Below are 21443 nucleotides of genomic sequence, written 5' to 3' on the forward strand. Positions count from 1 at the left end.
ATGTCATAATGTCAGGAAGCAGTATGCCAGTTTTTATCGTGTTGGTTTCTGTGTCTGTGTGCTGTTTATTTTAGGACCAGCTTTAAGGTAACAATTTTATTTTTGGTTTTCCCACAGCCAGAGATATTAAGATCATAAAGAAGTTGCAGGACTTAGAGGTAACAGAAAAAGAAAGTGCAGTGTTTGTCTGCGAGTTGTCTCATGATGAAGTTGAGGGCCGGTGGTATAAGGGTGAGGTCAAACTCAAACCTGGGGACAACATCAAGATGAGACAAGAAGGTGAGTCAAACTCTTTTTTGGAAAATCCCCAGAATCAGTCAATATTTGCTCCTGACAAGCAATCTGTAATCAGTCAATAAATTTTATTTTATCTGTATTACTATTTTATGACCTCAGCAATGTGAATCAGCCAAATACACAGTGGAAAGTATTTGGATAATTGTACTTGTAACTGTACTAAATATTACTTTACTAAATATTACTTTGGAAGATTTATGCTTTGCTCCAGTTTGCAAGAAGGAAAAAAAATTACTCTTCACATTTTCATTTTGCCTCAGAGGCTTTTCTCTTGCCAATTAGCTGAGCTCCTGTGCTATTGGATTTTTTATTAAAGCATCAACTATAGTGCATACATACATTAACTTCAGTTGTCAGTGTAAAATGATACCATCTCCACCAATGCTAATTTGCCTTTGAGAGCAGAATACTACCATCAATTAGTCATACCAAACAACACCTAACATAGAAAACTGAATTTATTTGTTCATTTGTTGCTTTTTTTATTTGAATTTGTTAAATTTAGATACTTTTTACTTTCACTGAAATATATATTTTTGCTCCAATTGACATTAACCTTTTATAGGTGTATTATTCTTTCTAGTAACATAACATTATTCTTCATAGGAAGGACGTTTATTCTACTTTTCAAATCTGTGAAGGCTGAAGATGCAGCTGAAATCAAGTTTGTGGCTGAGAAGGCCTCATCAACTGCTAGGCTAATGGTCAAAGGTTGGTGGTTTAAAGTAGACACATTGCCAGACTGCTGCATATAGTTCAATGTTCGTTAAAACAAACAATCAAACATAAAAACTAATCAACTAAAACAGTTGTTTTGTAGAGTTTGTCTGCTTTTTAACAATCTTCTTTCAAGGAAATTTGGAGCTATAGGTATTAAGCTAGCTAAGCCATTTGTAATTATTACAGAGCTTCCAGTGAGATTTGTGAAGAAACTGAGAGATAAAATTGCCATGTACAAGCATCGTGGGCACTTAGAGTGTCAGGTGTCTCGGGCAAGTGCCAAGGTCAAATGGTATAAGGAGAAGACAGAGATCAAACCCAGTAAGAAGCATGAAATCTCCAGTGAGGATATCTACCGCAAGCTCACCATTAATGATGTGGATTCCGGAGATGAGGCCACATATACGTGTGATGCTATTGATGACAAGACCACATGTCAACTGCTGGTCGAGGGTAAAAACAACATATATTATAAGAAAACTGGTTAACACTAGGCCAGAGCTGACTGTATATATATATATATATATATATATATATATATATATATATATATATATATAAATTATCTGTTTATTACAAGTTACGTGATGCTATTTGTGGCTCAGTTGTAAACAGTCAGCAAAGACCATAATTAGCCAATAGTAACAGATGAAATAGGGGTAAATCTGTTTTCATTTGCTACTTTGCTTATTTATTATTTAATGCAAAAAAATTGTTATATGCTAATAGTCTAATGACTTTCTGCTTAAAAGCCTTTAAATGTAAGATAAACATAAGACAAAAGTCTTTTTTAATATTTGGAAATATTTTTTCTTTGTATTCATGAGTTCGGCAGTGGTTAATGTTTTTTGAAATGTCATGCACTCCAGAGCAGGCAATCAGCATTGTGAAGGAGCTTAGTGCAGTGGAGGTGACAGAACCATTTGCAGCTCACTTTGAGGTCGAAATTAGTGTGGAAACAGTCAAGCCAGTGAAGTGGACCCTTAATGGAGAATGTCTTAAGGAAAGCAGCGATATTGAGATGGAGAATGAAGGGACAATGCATCGCCTTACTTTTAAGAAGACCAAGGCATCCATGTCAGGTTCTGTGCAGTTCACTGCTGGAAAAAGCAAATCAACAACTGAGCTCATTGTCAAAGGTTAGGGTTGTTCCTTTGATTATCCAACAATAGATAGCAAGATGACCAGACACCTTTTTGATTTCTGCAATTATATTGTTTGTTTTGGATGAGGTTGCTTAGTAATAGCTTAAACAAAATGCTTCTTGCCTCTGGATATTTGCATGATTTTGCATTGATTTAGCGCTTATAATTACATAATACAGCTTTGAAAATTGATGAAAGCATGCTATATTTCTATATTTCATATGACAAAAGTGTGAGGTCATTAATTAATGTTAGTTACTTTTGTATTATTTGCACACTGACTTGGACCCACAAATATTTAATTTGGCTTTCTAAAATCTTGCCACAAGGCAAATTATCTCCATAATTACTCATTCATCATGTGCTGTTAATTTTGCCCTCATTACTGTAAATCTCTAAATCTGACAGAGCGCCCCATTGAAGTGGTGGAGCCTCTCAGAAATTTAACTGGCAAGGAGAAGGCATCAGCCAGGCTTACATGTAAGCTATCGGCTACTCCTAAAGAAGTACGTTGGTTTAAGGGTCAAACTGCTCTGGAGGCCTCTGACAAGTACATCTTGAATCAAAATTATGCTGAAGTGCAGCTGATTATCCAGGCGCTGACTACAAATGATGCTGGGGAATATCGCTGTCAGGCTGGGACCTGTGAGAGCAAGGCCACTCTCAGCATTGAAGGTAAAATCATAAGAAAACTATTTGAAATATGTTGCCTGGTGTCCCATAATTACCATTTACTTATTAAAGGTTTTTACAGGAGCTGCCAAATGTATGGAACAGTTACAGTATTTACTTACTTATATACTTACTACATCCAGCTAAGCCTTTTGTAAAAGCTCTTATACCTAGATTGTGAAAGTAATTGACACATTGCTTGATTACTAATGAAGTACCAAGAGTCCATTAAGTACTGGCGGCCCTTGCCAAAAGCTGAGTTTAGATAATGGTTGGATCTGTCTAGACATGTGTCTAGATACGCACAAAATGTATTATAAATATTATATAATGAAAGTTATTTGAACCCAACAGCAAAACAAATGCACCCCTCCCTTCAGTGCTCCTTGAAGATCTCCGCCTCTCAAATTCATGGATGTGTAACCCTCAAAGTTGCGTGTAGTTCCAAGTAACTCCAAGTCTCTCATTCAGAGGGGTGGAAAAATATAGTCGGGTTACAAGATTGATGTAGAACTTCTCTTTTATTTCCCACCGAACGGCTATGGACAGTACAATTAGCAACAGCACTACTAACACACCTTCTCTCTCTATATGCGTCTCCCCGGGGTGTTCCTGTGTCCATGTGTGTCCCTCTTAACCCCTCCCCCCGTAAGGGTGCATTATTAACAACTTGGGAATTGTTTTTAACAGATTCACAAGAATATGCATTATCTCACATTTTTAACTATACATATTTAAACTATAATTTTTAAACTATACAATGAACAATGAATAAGAATGAATGAAAATGATAAACAACTTCTTGCCTTCTTACAGATGGACAAGGTAAAAGACTTTGGGTTGGAAAAGTTGTTTTTTCAGATCTTCACGGCCAAAAAACCTGTTTTTTGGTTTCCTGTTCCACCTTAAATGGTGCAGCAATTATGCTATATTCCCAGATAGCAAGCAATTTCAAAATCTCTCTGTACAGTTTTAGTTATGTGCTATTTTGGAATCATGCTTATTGTGGAGAAGACCGTGCGAATAGACTAAATCCTGTATCAATGTTGTTTTCACTCTCTTGTTTCACAGTACGTGAAGTTGAAATCAGCAAACACTTGACAGACCTGGAAGTTGATGAGGGTGCTGATGCCATGTTTGTCTGTGAGGTGAATTATGCTGATGAAGACGCTCAGTGGTTCCTCAATGACAAGCCACTTTTCAGTAATGACCTTAACGTCATCCAGCATGTTGGTAAAACGCATTCCGTTACCCTCAAGAACCTGGCACCTCAAGATGGTGGGAAAATCACCTTCAGCATTAGAAATAAGAAGGACACGGTCTGTCTGAAAGTGAAAGGTAAGCTGATTTAAGGCTGTCTTATAACGTGTAAATGTAAGAAAAAACTGAATCTGCTAGACAACTGAGATTAAATCATTGTTTTTAAATGAAGTATACATAAATCTTGATTCTTGACTGAAATATAAAATTTCCTTGTATTATATCCATGTCTCAATATTTGTGCTCTTTAGCCTGTGTCACAGATTGGTGAACATATTTCCCTTGTTTCATTTTCATGTTATAATTTTGATTTGTTGAAACACAGAAAAGAAAGCTATTTTCCTTAAATTGCTGGATGATTCAGTTGGAGAAGAAAAAGGCACAATAACCCTGAAATGTGAAGCCTCAAAAGCCACAGTGTCTCCTATTTGGCGGAAAAATGGAGCAGTCCTTTCTGCAGGCAACAAGTATGAGCTCTTACATGACAGCCGGAGCTTGGGTCTGACGATCCGTGACATCACGCAGGCAGATGCTGGACAGTACAGCTGCGATCTTGGCACGGATCTTACAACGTGTACGGTTACAGTAAGAGGTATGAGGGAAGGAAACTGTCACATTACAGATGTGTTTATATAATTTAAATCTGGATATTTTGTCATACATTATGTTTGTACTATGGCAACATATTCTAGACTTGCAGTTTCAAACAGGTGATTGTTTTTCCTGTTTTCAGTTGCATTTTCTCTATAAATGACACACTCCTTTCAAGCAACCACTGTGGGCAGGACGTCAGGAGGGACTTTTTAGTGTGGGCGTGTTTTTAGATGTTTTTTTTATGTTTGTGCAACCACAAACTCTACAGCAACAACTTTTTCCATTGCTTGCTCTGTATTGTATTAAACAAGCATCTAGCTCTGCCGTACCACCAAAGTTTAGACTTATCAATTCCTTTTAAAACATGCCCTGCACTAAATAGTCCCTCCTGACATCCAACAACGTTTGATTGATAGGAGTACCTTGTTGTAAAAACAGGATTGCAATTGCATTTTCATTTTGGAATAAGCCCAAACCATTAAGATAACGAAAATGTCAGATGCACTTTGCCCTTCCATTGCAACTTTTTCCAGTTATTATACATAGAAATTCAAATGCAAATACACATTTTGCATTTGAATTTTAATTATGTCTTTAATATTGCACTCTCACTAAGGAAATGCAAAATTCAATAAAAAATTTAATTAGTATTTTCAGATTTTTATTTGAATTTGAATAAAGTCCAGAGCATGCTGCCATATCAGTACATATGTGCTGGAAAATGTCTCATCTTTTAACTTCATTTTAAGCTCATTTTTGCAAATATCATATTTCCTGTTAACCATAGACATCAGCATTGGCATTACCAAGCGCTTGAAGTCAGTGGAGGCTAAGGCTGGCGAAAGCTGCATGTTTGAATGTATTCTGTCCCGAGAAAGCTCAGATGAGTGTTCCTGGAGCCTGAAAGGTCAACAAATTTCTCCTGGAGGACGTTTCCAGATTAGCAGCAAGGGGCGCAAGTATACACTGACCATCAAAGTTGTGACTGCATCTGACTCGGGGGACGTAGTCTTTACACTTGGGGACTTGAACTCTAGGGCAACTTTATTTGTTGAAGGTAAGATGTTTGCTGGGGACTGCCAAGAGGCTTGACCAGTTGCACTGCTTACACAGTCAATCAGTCTTACACTCGTATTAGTCAAGGGCAACTCTCCCCAAACTGCTCCCACAAAGTTGGAAGCATGAAATTGTCCAAAATCTCTTGGTGCTGAAGCATTAAGAGTTCCTTTCACCGGAACTAAGAGGCCGAGCCCAACTCTGGTGGCATGATTTACACCACTGCATTCAACGCTTTGCATTGCGCTTGGTGATGTAAGGCTTGGATGCAGCTGGTCGGCCATGGAAACCCATTCCATGAAGCTCTCTATGCTGTTCTTGAGCTAATCCGAAGGCCGCATGAAGTTTGGAGATCTGTATGCAATTGACTCTGCAGAAAGTTGCCGACCTCTGCGCACTATGCGCCTCAGCATCCGCTGACACTGCTCTGTCTTTTTACATGGCCTACAACTTAATGGCTGAGTTGCTGTCATTCCCAATCGCTTCCACTTTGCTATAATACCACTGACAGTTGACTATGGAATATTTAGTAGTGATGAAATTTCATGACTGAACTTGTTGCACAGGTGGCATCCTATCACGGTACCATGCTTGAATTCACTGAGCTCCTGAGAGCAACCCATTCTTTCACAAATGTTTGTAGAAGCAGTCTGCATGCCTAGATGCTACCCAGTTCCATGGAAACAGACCATTTAGTACACACAGAGTTGTGGAATGTGGAGTTGAATATTAACTGCTGTGCGTACTTTAGTGACCAGATGAAAAATGTCCAGAAACTGTTCATAAGATTTTAATTTAAAGTAATACTATATATTACTAAAACATGACTAATATTCTTATATTCTTATACAAAGTTTTTTTTACAATTATTGATGTTATTAAAAAGGCTAAACAATAACAAACCATGCATAGCCTTAAAACGATTCAGAAACACTTTATTGGCAAAACACCTTATGAGACTATAAAGACTTTAAGTGGAAATGAATTCACTTAATGCAAATTGCCATCTAATCACTGCTGGCTTGATTTTTGTAGATTGCATAATTGAGTTTAATTGATTAATCATGAGGAGCCTAAATCATAAGACACCAACCTTGATTCCCACATTCCCACATGAAGTCATGAAGGGCTTGTTAATGAGTTGATTAGTCGGACTTTGAGTGAGAAACATTAAATGTGCAGTCACACTAAATTATATTGTCGTTATCTAGTATAAGTGAAAATTTAGAATGTGGCATACACAGATTCACACACTCTCAAATTGAAAGGACTAAAATGTCTCTTTTTTAAACAAGAAGAATAAAGGTTAGATCACCTTTAGATTGTTCTTGCAGTACTTAATGAACTGGGTAAAATTGCTTATTTTGTGACAGTTGAAGCAGTGTTTTCTTTTGTAAGCCTGTGCCTCAGGTCACTCTGTGTGCTCTGTGTATATTATTTGAATAATCTTTTGAATAAACTGTAAAAATCCACCCGTGGTGTTGAGATCCCTGCAGACAGCTTGCTGTGTTTTGTCTTTGCCTTAGGTGAAGCCCCCATCATCTCCAAAGAGCTACAGGGGCTTAGAGCCACTCCAGGAGAAGATGCTACATTCTTATGTGAACTATCTCAACCTGGCTTGGAAGTCAGCTGGTTCAAGGATGGCAAGTCCATCCGGAAGAGCCAAAAGTGTGAGATTAGTCAGGAGCATAAAGTCGTGAAGCTGACTGTCCACAATGTTACTGCTAAGGATTCTGGTGAATATAGCTGTGAGATCACTGGTGGGCTCATCTCAAAGGCAAGGCTGGAGATCAAAGGTGCTTCTTTGTCCACATTTAACCTTCATAATTCTGTTGTTTCTTGCATACTTCATATCTGTCAGCTTTTGTATATATTTAAATTTAAGTGCAATATCATTCAATGTTTAAATTGAATATTCAACAGTGAATGACCTTTTTATATTCAGAGTCAGTGAACAAAATCACTCGTGAGCTGAAGGAAACCAATGGAGAAGAAAAAGGTACTGTCAGTTTTGAATGTGAAACAGCCCAACCAGCTGCTAAATTCACTTGGCTGAGAGGTGCAAAGGAGATCAAAGCAGGAGAAAAGTATCAGATGGTACAGAAGGGAACAATCCTCATTCTCACAGTGAAAGACTTGGAGAAGGCTGATAGTGATACATACACATGTGATGTAGGAACTGCCAAGAGTGCTGCAAAGCTGTCAGTTCAAGGTAAGAGTCTTACTGAGGCCAATGGACTTACATTTGGTTGTATTGGTTGTATTCATTATTATTATTTCAGTCAAATAATTATTAATTGCACTGCATTAAATGATTAGCAATAATCCACCATAAGATAAAGATCTTAGCAGTGAAAGACTATTTTTATTTTCTTTAAGCAACACAGTCTGGTAGAAATTATTTTTATTATATTATTATTTAGATTTGTTATATCATTTTATATTGTTATTTTGATTCTCTTTTTCTACAATTAGTGTTTATTTTATGATTAGAGTTTAGTTTTTTTTTTTTTTAGTGTCTATTTACATTCACACATTCCTGTTTACTGTCTATTTATTGTTATCGATACACCATGGGTCTGAGAGTAACGCAATTTCAATACTCCGTATGTCCTGTATTTAGAAAAACTATGCAATCTACCTTCATCTTTTCCATCTAGTTCACAATGAGCCTAGAAATTTGTGAGTTGATGATCATTAACCAAAGTCAGATTTGAAAACAAAATCAAATGGAGTTAAAAGCTATGAAAAGTTCCACTTCAAACCATGAAAGAGAGAACGCTGAGCTGCAAAAGAAACGAAGCGGCGAGGAGAGAAATCCCTCAGACAGACCTAGACCCCTGGCGTCATTTTAGAGAGGCAAAGATTATCCAAGTAGCTTACATATTGGTATATTATATTATTGTTTCTGAACAAAAACCTCTGACTGAAAAAGAATTTACGTTTTAATACATTCGTTCTCCAGTAATCATTTTGTGCACTTTATTTTCCAAAAAGCCAGAGAAAGGAATAAATTATGTTTCGTTTTTATTTTTTTATTTCTGAACAAAAACCACAGACTGAAGGAAAGAAGAGTATCATTTTTAAAAAATTCGTTGTTCTCCACTCCAATTCATGTTTGTCAATAAAGTTCATTACAGTAATAAAAAATATTGGTCACACTTTATTTGGATGGTCCCATATGCTGTACAGATACCTAAATCACTAACAAACTTTCTGGTGATGTTCAGTTGATTATCAACAACAGTATGGTTATGGTTAGGCTTAGGAGGAGGTGTAGGTTTTGCCTTGAGGTTAAGATTAGGGTTAGGTTTAGGGTTAGGGTTAGATTTAATAAAATCTTTCATAATGAACTTGAAGTTTTGTTTTATTTAATAGATTTTTAGTTGAATGTTACTTAGACAGACTGAACATTTAAAAAGCATCTGCAGTGGACCATCCCAATAACACTCAACTTCACGTCAAGTTGCAGTTAATAGATATTTAGTTGAATGTTATTTAAAGATATACTGAGCATTTACAAAACATCTACAATGGACCATCCAAATAAAGTGTTGCCAAGGTATTTTTTTTATTTGCCTAAAAACTTTGCTGTCATAGGTTTTAACATGTACATGATTAACTAATTAACAGTGGAAAGCATAAAAAAGTGAGATTTTTTTATCACAATTTATTGTGAAATAATGATCACAATCATTACACACTACTCTATCCTACATAAAAATACAAGCTGCTTTTACAAATAAAAAGTACTGGCCCTATATTTATTTGATATTGATTGAATTTGCAGCATCACACTCACAAGACAAGGTAATTATTCGCACAACAAAAAACACCCTCATGCATGTGCAGGTTGCTAGTGCAAGGAAAACTAGACTGACATTTTGATTGTTCTTCTTCTGCTTCTTCTGCTGGGGCAAGAGTTTAATTTATTTTTGACAGTTGGGGGCGGGTCCTGACAGTAATGGTTACTATTGACTTCTGGAACAGTTTTGATTGGCTGGCTGGCAGGCAGTGGTTGTCAGAACATTTGCTGCATATAAAAAACTGGGAACAGGGCTTTCACTCTAGAAGACCACATTCAGAGCACACAAGTACAATAGCGTTAGCCAAAATGCTGCCTGTAATTACTTACTTCGTTGTGAATGTTCAGTAATCATGATTAACTACTGTCTGAAACCAAGTCATATTATATTTTATGATATATTTTTAGGAAGTCCTATTGTAATCGTTGTAACTGAAGTGCTTATCATTATGCCCACAACAATTTGCAGTGTTGTTCTTTTTGAGTAAGTGGCAGGAATAGGCTATTAATGTCACTCCTGAGCAGAATAGTTTGTTTACTGACAGTTAGAAATTAGGCTAGATTTTTATTGATTTCAGAAGAAACATGGCAGTTACCTAAACACTCCTCAACCAGGCTGAAACTGGCTTCTTATTTTCAGCTTCTAGCAAATTTTCCAGTTCGTTTTATACATTTTTTACAGAGGATATTTTGTCAATAGTTGTTAATGATGAGTCAGTGTTCTATGTAATCATTGTAGAATGGCATTGAGAAGGCTTCTTACACCACTTGCACTAAAATGCTATGAACTTTTATTTCAAAGGGTATTTCATAGGTAAAGGTTCACGTTTTAACATGACCCTTTTAAAAATATATTTGATTTAATTATCATAATCATTGTATAATCATAATCATCAATTATATTAAATAATATAATATTTCTTAACTTGATAGATCAAGTTTGAGGAACTGTTATGTGTCATCATTATTAATACTTGAATTACTATAGTATGTAAGGTAAAGAAGCCAGACATAGTACACGGTACCTTAATGTCAGGGCCAATAGCACACATTACTGTTCACACTTAAAAGTAGAAAAATTTGCTCTATTTTTTTAAAAAAAGCAGAAATCATGAAAAAAATAAGTCTTCCTAAAATTATATAACTGAACTTGAGACTGGCCCGGGATACTCTTCATCCTTAAAATACAGTGAAAAAATCTAAAAGCTAAAACAGTTTGTCATAGTAGCTTCAGCATGACAGTTTAATTTTTAAGTGGAATTACAATGACCAAATGTTAAACTTGTTAGTTAAACATGTTAGTAAAATTGTTACTATAATTATAATGAAATATATAATTACAACAAAAAGGGTGAATTACTAATAAATTATATTAGTATATAATTCCTACAATCAAAGTTGAATTATATAACATTGTATATATGCTGGCTATATGCCCATATTTCAGCAATTTAATCCCTGACAATTATAGCAGGTTTCTTTTGTCACCTGTCTGTGTGATTTAAGTAAATGAATCAGCTTAGCAAAGTATGGAATTTGACATCTTGTCCTACAGTTGATATAACAAACATGTTGATACTGTAATAATTTAAGAAGAAAATCTATACCTCAACTAAATTTTAATACTTGGCAAGTTACCCTTGATCAACATGAAATAACAGAAAACACATTTAAAGTCCCACTTGGTGATAACCTTAAAAATAAAACTTGCACACCAAAATTTTTGCATAATAACAAGACTTTTAGAGGACCGGAGAAAATTTAATTCTTGTTTTTAGACCTGGAAAACATGTGGGCATGACTTTGGAAATTACTTGCAGTTTAAAGTCTGTCCAGGAGGGAGCGCTATTAGCACACAAGTGTCCATGAATCTACACCAGAAGATTGTTTGCAGTAATATCTATCAATATGACAGGAGAAGTAGTTTTCAAAACAAGTTGGGGTGATTCAATGTTATATAACTGCATATGTGAGTTTTAGTAAATATTTTAATTAAACAGATAATTTAAAAAGCAAAAACATAAAACATAACATATAATTCAAGTAACACGTAATCCTTAAAAGATAAACCTCTGTACTGCAAGAACATGCATGCAAATTTAACTTTCTCTGTGCTGCTGTCTTTCTGTTGTTATAATTTTGTAATTCTACCTGTTGATGTTGTTGAACAAGAGTGGGCATATATTCAGAATGAAGTTCAGATCATTAACAAATTTTGGATATCTGAAACATAGGTTTGAAAGTTTTAGGGTGATTTCATTGTGCTGTTGTTTCCAGTCCCTTTTGGTAGATATAGCCCATCATGAAGTGGCCATGGTGCTTTCTGCTTATTAGGATTAGTGTTACAAGACCAACCTTACTGTGTAGGTGTGTGATCTTTTTTCTCTGTGCTTTCATGCAGCCTGCTTTGTATTTTTTTCTTCAGGGTTGTAGGCAGAGCTTGAGTGGACTTTGTTTTCAGACCAGGAGTTAAAAGACAAGCTCACTCCAAGCTATATTTTCTCTGCTACACACATGCACTGGTATCTTCTTCCAAAGAAACAAACAAAAAGCTGTCAGGAAATCACAGTTAATTTAGAAGAGACTGGCTGGATGATATTATGTACAAATTATGTTTCCTAGCACCTTCTTTTTAAAAAATCAGTCTATGCATTTTCATCATCTTCATGTTGTTCTGTTTTAAAGGGATGTCATAATGAGATCTCCAACCTAGTCAGCAAAGCACTTGATAAAAACTCATCAAATGCTTTATTTTCTTGCCTTCTTGGCTCTTCCTTTGCTTTTTGGCATTGCTGTACAATTCATTATATAGATTCATAAAAACTGCCACATTGGTGAGCAATGCAAACATTAATAGCCTGTAGAACTCTGCAAGGTTCACACTCCTACAACAACAGAACAGACTTATCTGTACCCATTGTGGACTACCAATTAAGGGCTGTACTGCTTAAGGAGGGGGCTGCTGATTTAACCCCCAGGTTACTACAAATATAGGCTTGGTTGTGACGTTTACAGTTTGTCTTTGCATTGTTGTATGCATGGGTTTATACATGTTAGCCCACAGTATCCAGCCCAAAAAGTTACTGGCCCACCAAAAATTCTCCAGAATAATCACTCCAGCATTGGTTGTGGGTAGCCTAACATCCAATAGGTGGTGCTATTACCAGAAACACTTCATGTGTCTCCCACCTCCCACAGCCTCCATGTGCACTATTTCACTTCAGTGGGTATATTTTGGAGTTACAATACTTCAGAACCTCCTGCTCCACATTCAAGGAACAAGGAAAATCCAAACAAACATTGCCAGCTTTCATTGCATCTTATGATTTGAATGTCAAACCTGAGATATGGTTTTGTGATAAAGCAATGCCTATTTATCATTGTTCGTCAGAGCTGCCTGTCAGGTTCAAACTACAGCTGAAGAACCAAGAGGTCATGGAGGGCGAAAAGCTTTTACTTCATTGTGAGCTCTCAAAACCTGGCCATGAAGTGCAGTGGAAGAAAGGAACAGAAAGTGTCAGATCAGGAGGAAAATATGAAATGATACAAAGGGGCACCACATTTCAACTTTATATCAAAGACTTGAAGCCTGAAGACAGCGCACAGTACTCTTGCGAGTGTGGGGATCAAAGAACCACAGCAGCAATAGTTGTGAAGGGTATGGACAAAATTGCCTGTTACCTTAGTCGCTCTTTTGAGTTGTCATAGAGGTTGTAGCTGTAATGCATTGTCTTGACCTTGTATTACAATTTGATGTTGTCTTACAGTAGTAGTACAGCGTTTCCAGTCTTTTTCAAACTTGAACCTGAGAACCAAGAGTGTATTGAAAGGAACAGTGCTACTGTGCACTGTGAGATTTCAAAATCTAGCATGCCAGTGGTATGGAGGAAAGCACACAAGTGTTCAAGTCTGAGGGGAAATTAGTAAAGCAGACTGAATCTTCTGTAGACCTGTAAATCACTGCTCTTAGACCCAATGGTAGCGCCCTACCTCCAAAAGTGGTGAGGCAAAACATATTGTTTCCAAAAAAAAGAAATGGCTAAGTGATGGAATACAGTTAGACCACAGACTAAAACCACCCTTCATGTCATGCTAATAGCATGTCTTCATGTTTATTTCGACCCTGCGCTTCAGTGGGTTTAGCCTCAAATAGTAAACTCTACTAGCTAACATCTTTGAAGTGTATTGGGCAGTTTTCATACTATACTACATACAATTTTTTAGGGTAGCAAGAGCTCTCATTCTCATTTTTGCCACCATGAAAATAGAAAAAAATTATGTAAAAGAAGTGTATTACAATCGTAACAATAGTAATAATATTATCATATTTGATACCTTGTTTATGATTGGTTTGTTAATTTAAATGTAATCAATCATGTTGCTAGTGAATGGCCAAAAATAGCTCCGTGATCAGTGTGCCAAAGTCAAACACATATCTTTGCTATTGTTTTATTGCTCGTCTATTTACAGCAGCTTGAGCAGCAGGAACGATATGTGCGTATTTCAAGTGTAAACTAAAGTTAAAGCAGAATGATTGTGCTGACATTAGCCTACAGCACTGATGTTCACTGAAGAACCGCCTCTGGTGTTGAATTTTCCTTGTGTACCTCTGTACAGACCGGAATACAGTGGAGCGTTCATGGTAAAACGTGTATGATAATATTAAAAATATTAAAAATATTTACCAGATCACTGAGCTGCAGCTTCTTTCACTGAACACAAAACTCACAAAGGCTATGCTGTTTTTTGAATTTCTGAATTTCTGATTGGTTCTGCCAAAGAGTTTGACTCTATTTGCGTCTATTGGTCAGTGCTTCATGCACTCTATTTTCTTTAAGCAATTTCTTAACTCAGTCAAAATTCATGTTCCGTTGCCAAATCAGGACCTTGGCCATTCACATTCACTAACAGCAGGCAACACATTCACTAAACGGCAGGCAAGTGTTTATCAGTAAGATTGTTTACTGTTTACTCGAATTGAAAATAATATTTATCACAGTATCACTCAGTTATGCTGTGTTATCTTGGGTGAATTCATATTGGGATTGGGAACATGCGGCCTTTCAATCTTTCAATTTTTTTTAACCTTTTTGCTTTTCTTAGTTCCAGTGTTGCTTGGCATTGTTTTCTGTTCAGTAAATGTGCACACTCAAGGACCTGATTTGTCAAAAGGAGCGTGAATTTGAGAGGGAACTTGGATTATCCAATGGATTGAATTGGATACAAAAGTTCTGCCATGAGGCAGGGTTGCAGAAGTTGACTATAATGGCAATATGGCAATCTAATTTATTGGTAAAGACATGTTTGTATAAATACAAACTCAGTCTTGGGGTCTTGGGGTGCAGAGAAAACATATATAGTCATTTATATCGCATGACACGGTTATTGTCCTGTGAAGAGCCTGGCTTGACTGTACCAAGGTGAAATGTTTGTTCTATGACACTGAAGAGCTACATCTACTACTAAAGTAACTGCAGTTCTCCTCAGTTCTATTCCCCTTTTCTCCATACCACTGGTTATAAAGTAGTTAGTCTATTAGTGTAGATGTGGTCTGCAAGTGGAGTGGAGTGTTCTAATTGAATGTCTTTGTGATTTTGTCTGCTTTTTCATTCCTTTTTGTGATGCTATGGTGAATGTTTGTGTTGTCCAAGTGATCTTCCTTGTGTCTTTGTAGCATGTTACTGCATCAGAAGAATCATTCAAACCCTTGTTGCTCCTCAGCTTTGCCAGTAATATTTAGGCGTGAGCTGCAGAACCAGGAATGTGAAGAGGGCAGCAGTGTTACTCTGCAGTGCGAACTGTCAAAACCTGGAGTGTATGTGAAATGGAGGAAAGGAACACAAGTGCTGCAGTCTGGAGGAAAATATGTCATCAGACAGACTGGCTGTTCTGTGGAGCTGAAAATCACTGATCTCAAACCTGAAGATGCAGGGGAGTATACATGCTTGTGTGGAGACCAGAAGACCACAGCAAACATGAAGATCAAGGGTATGAGCAATTCATTATTTTTTGGGGTATACATTCATGATAGACAACTTATCCAGACACAGGGTCTAGAATTGAGACAACCTTGCTTTAATTCGACTTTAAGATGTAAAGATTTCATTTTAAATTTGTCTTACCAACAAGTAGAACATCAATCTTTTTTTCATTTGAAAATTAAATGAAATTTACACGTAATTATAAGCACCTTCTTTTAGAAATCTTCTATGCATTTTCATAATCTTTCTGTCATTCTTTTTTAGTGAAATGCTATAATGAGAATTCCAACATGGCTATAAAAGCACTTGTTAAAAATTAATCAATTTCTTTATTTTCTTGCCTTCTTTGCTAAACCTCTGCTTTTTGGCACTGATGTCCATTTTTGTTATATTCGTTCATGAAAACTGACACATTGGTGAGCAATGCAAACATTAATAGCTTGTAGAACTCTGCCAGGTTCACACCACTGCAGCAACAGAACAGACTTCTCTATACCCACAGTGTTACTCAGTTGGCTAGTTAAAATCAGCAAACCAGAGCTGTACTACTTAAGGAGGGGGCTTTGTGTCTTTGTGATTTAACCCCCAAATTACTGCAAATATAGGGTTGGTTGTGACGTTTACAGTTTGTCTGTGCGTTATTGTGTTTGTATGCCTGGGTTTATGAATGTTAGTCTACAGTAACCAGCCCCAAAAGGAATGATATGAGCATCTTTCAAGTCTAAACTAAAGCTAAAGCAGGAGGATTGTGCAGATAGTACCATACAGCGCTGATGTTCACTTGAGAACTGCTTCTGGTGTTGAATTTACTTGTTCCTCTGTGCAGACCTGAATACGAGTGCAGCGTTCACACAGTAAAATGTGTATCACAGTGACAATGTTTACCAGATCAGTGAGTTGCAGCTTCTCTCACTGAACATGAACTCACAAAGGCTTTGCTGTTTTGAAAATGTCCAGCTGAAATTAAAATTCTGATTGTTTCCGCCAAAGAGTTTGACTCTATCTGTTTGTGTCTGCTGGTCAGCGTTCTGTGTGCTGTAATTTCTTTATAATGTAAGCAATCTCTTAATCAGACAATGCCTGGTCACCTCCGTGGTTTTGGTGTTGTATCTGATTTGTTTGGGATTAGGGTTGTTTTCTGGTCAGTAAATGTGCGTGCCTGAGGACCTGATTTGTCAAAGGGAAAAAAATGAGGGGGAACTGAATGGGATACAGCAGTTCTGCCATGATTCAGGGTTGCAGACGTTGACTGTAATGGCAATGATCTAATTCACTGGTGAAGACACCTTTGTATAAAAACAAACTCAAAGTCTTGGGGTGCAGCAAAATTCATGTGTAGTCATTTATGTCGCATGACACAGTTGTTGTCCTGTGAAGAACCTGGCTTGACTGTACCAAGGTGTTGTTGGTTGTTCTATGACACTGAAGAGCTACATCTACTACTATAGTAACTGCAGTGCTCCCCAGTTCTGTTCCCCTTTTCTCCATACCACTGGTTAAAAAGTAGTTAGTCTATTGGTGTAGATGTGGTCTGCAAGAGGAGTCTGATCTAGTTGAATGTCTTTGTGATTTTGTCTGCCTGTGCTTTGTGATTCCTTTGTGTAATGCTTTGGAGAATGTTTGTTTCTTTGTAACATGCCACTGCATCAGAAGAATCATTCAAACCCTTGTTGCTCCTCAGCTTTGCCAGTAATATTTAGATGTGAGCTGCAGAACCAGGAATGTGATGAGGGCAGCAGTGTTACTCTGCAGTGTGAACTGTCAAAACCTGGAGTGCCTGTGAAATGGAGGAAAGGAACACAAGTGCTGCAGTCTGGAGGAAAATATGTCATCAGACAGACTGGCTCTTCTGTGGAGCTAAGAATCACTGATCTCAAACCTGATGATGCTGGGGAGTATACATGCCTGTGTGGAGACCAAAAGACCACAGCAAACATGAAGATCAAGGGTATGAGCAATTCATTATTTTTTGGGGTATACATTCATGATAGACAGCTTTTCCAGACATAGGGTCTGGAATTGAGACAACCTTGCTTTAATTCAATCTTTAAGATGCAAAGATTTAATTTTAATCTTGTCTGACCGACACACACAAAGGTCACTGAAAAAGATGCTGGCTATCGTACAAACACTACCTCTACATGTAGGTCCTGGCATGAAAAACATTTAAATTAAACTCGATTGTGTGTGAAACTTGTCCATGTGTTTGGTCACTGTGGTTACAGCTATGACCTATAAAAACATATAATAAATAATAATAATAATAATGAACATTCCATTAACATATGGTATTATGAAAAGAGACTTTATGCCTCTAGGCAGGCATGTCATATCCATTCAAGCAAATTTTTAACATCTGTATTTTTAATATTTTTGTTTTATTCTATTTTATTCTATTACTATTTTTTTGTAATATGTAGTTATGGGCATTTTATATTATGAGTCAAATGTATTCTACTAATTATGTCATAAATCTTACATCAAAAAGTCAACCTTCTCTGTGTTATTGGCTTGCTCCAAAAGTTGCAGGATGAAATATATTCACAGAAGCAGGTTATAGGCACCAATAGAATTCAAACATGTTTAAATGAAATTAAATTGTGCATTTGAAAATATAGCCATAGTTTGCTTTGCAAGATAGTTGCTTTGCAAGTAGTTTAGTAGCTGCCCCTCAGCCCAGTTGTTCAGTCTTCCGGCTCATTAGCTAGTCATGACTTGTTATAGCATCATATACTATTTAATAATAGTAAAGGAGAACTCTCTGAAACTTATGACAGGGAGTTGCCTCATATGTACTTGTGCTGCTTCCTATACATTGTGTTTGAAAATACATATGTATTTGGATGTCAATGTAGTGTCTATATGTGAATGTATGCCTCTTCATTTATGCCCTTAATTTTGCTGAAGCAGACAAGTCAGCTCTTTTTCAAGAAAAGTGAAAGCAGCTTAAGCTACTCTAGAAGTAAATTAACAAGTGAGTGTCATTTTCAACAATAACAGCATAAATATTTGGCATGAAAATCTCTAAAGAAATATACAGTATTAAATAAATATACAATAAATATACCGTCCCATCGACCCACCACCGATGGGAGGGGCAGTAGTAGGGGTTCAGTGCTTTGTGGATCGGGCAGTGTCTGAAGGCATGGGCCTTGGCATTCTGGTCCTCGGTTGCTGAAACTGGCTTTTGGAACTTGGAATGTTACCTCACTGGCAGGGAAGGAGCCTGAGTTGGTGCGCGAGGTTGAGAGATACCGGCTAGATATAGTCGGGCTCACCTCAACACACAGCTTGGGCTCTGGGTCCAATCTCCTTGAGAGGGGCTGGACTTTTTTTTTGGAGTTGCCCATGGTGAGAGGCAGCGGGCAGGTGTGGGCTTTCTCATAGCCCCTTGACTCTGTGCCTGCATGTTGGGGTTTTCTCCGGTGGACAAGAGGGTAGTTTCCCTACACCTTTGGGTTGGGGAATGGGTCATGACTGTTGTCTGTGCTTATGGACCAAACAGCAGTTCAGAGTACCCAGCCTTCTTAGAGTCCTTGGGAAGGGTGCTTGATAGTGCTCCTCCTGGAGACTCTATTGTCCTACTGGGGGACTTTAACACTCACATGGGCAATGACAGTGAGACCTGGAGGGGTGTGATTGGGAGGAATGGCCTCTCTGATCTGAACCCGAGTGGTGTTTAGTTTTTGGACTTCTGTGCAAACCACAGTTTGTCCATCACAAACACCAGGTTTGAACACAAGGATGTCCATAAGTGCACATGGCACCAGGACACCCTAGGACGCAGTTCAATGATTGACTTTGTAGTCGTGTCATCAGACTTGCGGCCATGTGTTTTGGACACTCGGGTAAAGAGAGGAGCTGAGCTGTCAACTGATCACTACCTAGTGGTGAGTTGGATCAGGTGGTGGGGGAAGATGCCGGTCAGACCAGGCAAACCCAAATGTATAGTGAGGGTTTGCTGGGAACGTCTGGCAGAAGAACCTGTCAGATTGATCTTCAACTCACACCTCCATCAGAACTTTGACCAGATATCGGGGGAGGTGAGGGACATTGACTCAGAATGGGCCATGTTCTGCTCCTCCATTGTTGAAGCGGCTGACTGTAGCTGTGGCCGCAAGGTAGTTGATGCCTGTCGGGGCAGTAATCCTCAAACCCTGTGGTGGACACCCCAGGTGAGAGATGCCGTCAAGCTAAAGAAGGAGTCCTACCAGGCATGGTTGGCGATAGGGCATGTATTGATAGGCTAAGCGATATGCAGCTTCAGTCGTTGCAAAGGCAAAAACCCGGGTGTGGGAGGAGTTTGGTGAGACCTTGGAAAGTGACTTTATCATCGAAAAGATTCTGGCAAACTCTAAGGCAACTCAGAAGGGGAAAGTAGTGTGCCACTAGCACTGTATATAGTGGAGAAGGTGTGCTGTTGACCACTATTCTGTGGGAGGTGCTTCGGGAGTACAGGTCACATGGCTCTTTGCTACGAGCCATTCAGGCCCTGTACAAACAAAGCAGGAGTTTGGTTCGTATGGCCAGCAGTAAGTCAGACTCGTTCCCAGCGAGAGTTGGACTCCATCAGGGCTGCTCCTTTGTCACCGACTCTATTCATAATTTTTATGGATAGAATTTCTAGGCGCAGTCAGGGGATGGAGGGTGTCCGGTTTGGTGACCTCAAGGTCACATCGCTGCTGTTTGCAGATGATATGGTCATATTGGGGACATCAGGCCGTGAACTTCAGCTTTCGCTGGATTGGTTTGCAGCCGATTGTGAAGCGGTCGGGATGAGAATCAGTACCGCCAAATCTGAGGCCATGGTTCTCAGGCGGAAATGGGTGGATTGCCCCCTCTTGGTCAGAGATAAGCTCTTGCCTAAAGTGGAGGAGTTTAAGTATCTCGGGGTCTTGTTCACAAGTGATGGTAAAAGGGAGCAGGAGATTGACAGGCAGATTGGTGCTGGGTCAGCAGTGATGCGGGCTCTTTACCGGTCTGTTGTGGTGAAGAAAGAGCTGAGCCATAAGGCAAGGCTCTCGATTTACCGGTCGATCTATGTTCCCACCCTCACCTATGGTCATGAGCTTTGGGTAATGACCGAAAGAACGAGATCACAAATACAACCGGCCAAAATGAGTTTCCTCCGCAGGGTGTCTGGACTCTCCCTTAGAGATAGGGTGAGGAGTTCGGTCATCTGGGAGGGACTCGGAGTAGAGCCGCTGCTTCTCCACGTCGAAAGGAGCCAGCTGAGTTGGTTTGGGCATCTAGTTAGGATGCCTCCTGGACGACTCCTAACGGAGGTGTCACAGGCAAGTCCACCTGGGAGGAGACCCCGGGGAAGACCCAGGACACGCTGGTGTGACTTTATTGCCCAGCTGGCCTGGGAGCGCCTCGGAATCCCCCCCAGGAGCTAGTGGAAGTGGTTGGGGAAAGGGAGGTCTGGGCCTCATTGCTTAGGTTGCTGCCCCGTGACCTGAACCCTGGAGAAGCAGAAGATAATGGATGGATGGATGGATGGATGGATGGATGGATGGATGGATGGATGGATGGATGGATGGATGGATGGATGGATGGATGGATGGATGGATGGATGGATGGATGGATGGACAATAAGTATACCATATTAAAAAGTCAGAGATTCCGGAGGTACAAAATCTGATTTAGTGAATTTTTAAATAAATCCCCCCAAATTATATGTCAAATTGCAGAAAATTATATCATTATTTTCTCAATTCAAAACAGGAGTGATGTGATCTTTCTTTTTTTTTTGTTAGGAACCATGCTTCTGCATTTTGTACGAGTTGTAAAGTTTTCTTAGGAAGTCCAGTAAGAAGAGCATTACAGTAGTCAAGTAGTGTTATGATTTTATATGACTCTGTGCTAATAAGAGTAGCCAACTAATTGATCCAACATTATTGGGATAGGTAG

The 21443-nt window shown here is 38.4% G+C and overlaps 1 protein-coding gene across 1 annotated transcript in view; it reads left to right on the forward strand.

The window, feature by feature from the left end:
• Positions 1-21443, forward strand: part of obscnb (obscurin, cytoskeletal calmodulin and titin-interacting RhoGEF b) — a 134180-nt gene that overhangs the window by 36163 nt on the left and 76574 nt on the right. The window contains 13 exon segments of the mRNA XM_037537029.1: positions 118-279; positions 904-1008; positions 1204-1470; positions 1887-2156; positions 2571-2837; positions 3906-4172; positions 4420-4686; positions 5476-5745; positions 7271-7540; positions 7690-7956; positions 12941-13207; positions 15271-15537; positions 17212-17478. Of these exon segments, the coding sequence (XP_037392926.1) occupies positions 118-279; positions 904-1008; positions 1204-1470; positions 1887-2156; positions 2571-2837; positions 3906-4172; positions 4420-4686; positions 5476-5745; positions 7271-7540; positions 7690-7956; positions 12941-13207; positions 15271-15537; positions 17212-17478 (3213 nt within the window).

This window comes from Pygocentrus nattereri, chromosome 3, assembly GCF_015220715.1.
Source record: "Pygocentrus nattereri isolate fPygNat1 chromosome 3, fPygNat1.pri, whole genome shotgun sequence".
Classification (NCBI taxonomy): domain Eukaryota; kingdom Metazoa; phylum Chordata; class Actinopteri; order Characiformes; family Serrasalmidae; genus Pygocentrus; species Pygocentrus nattereri.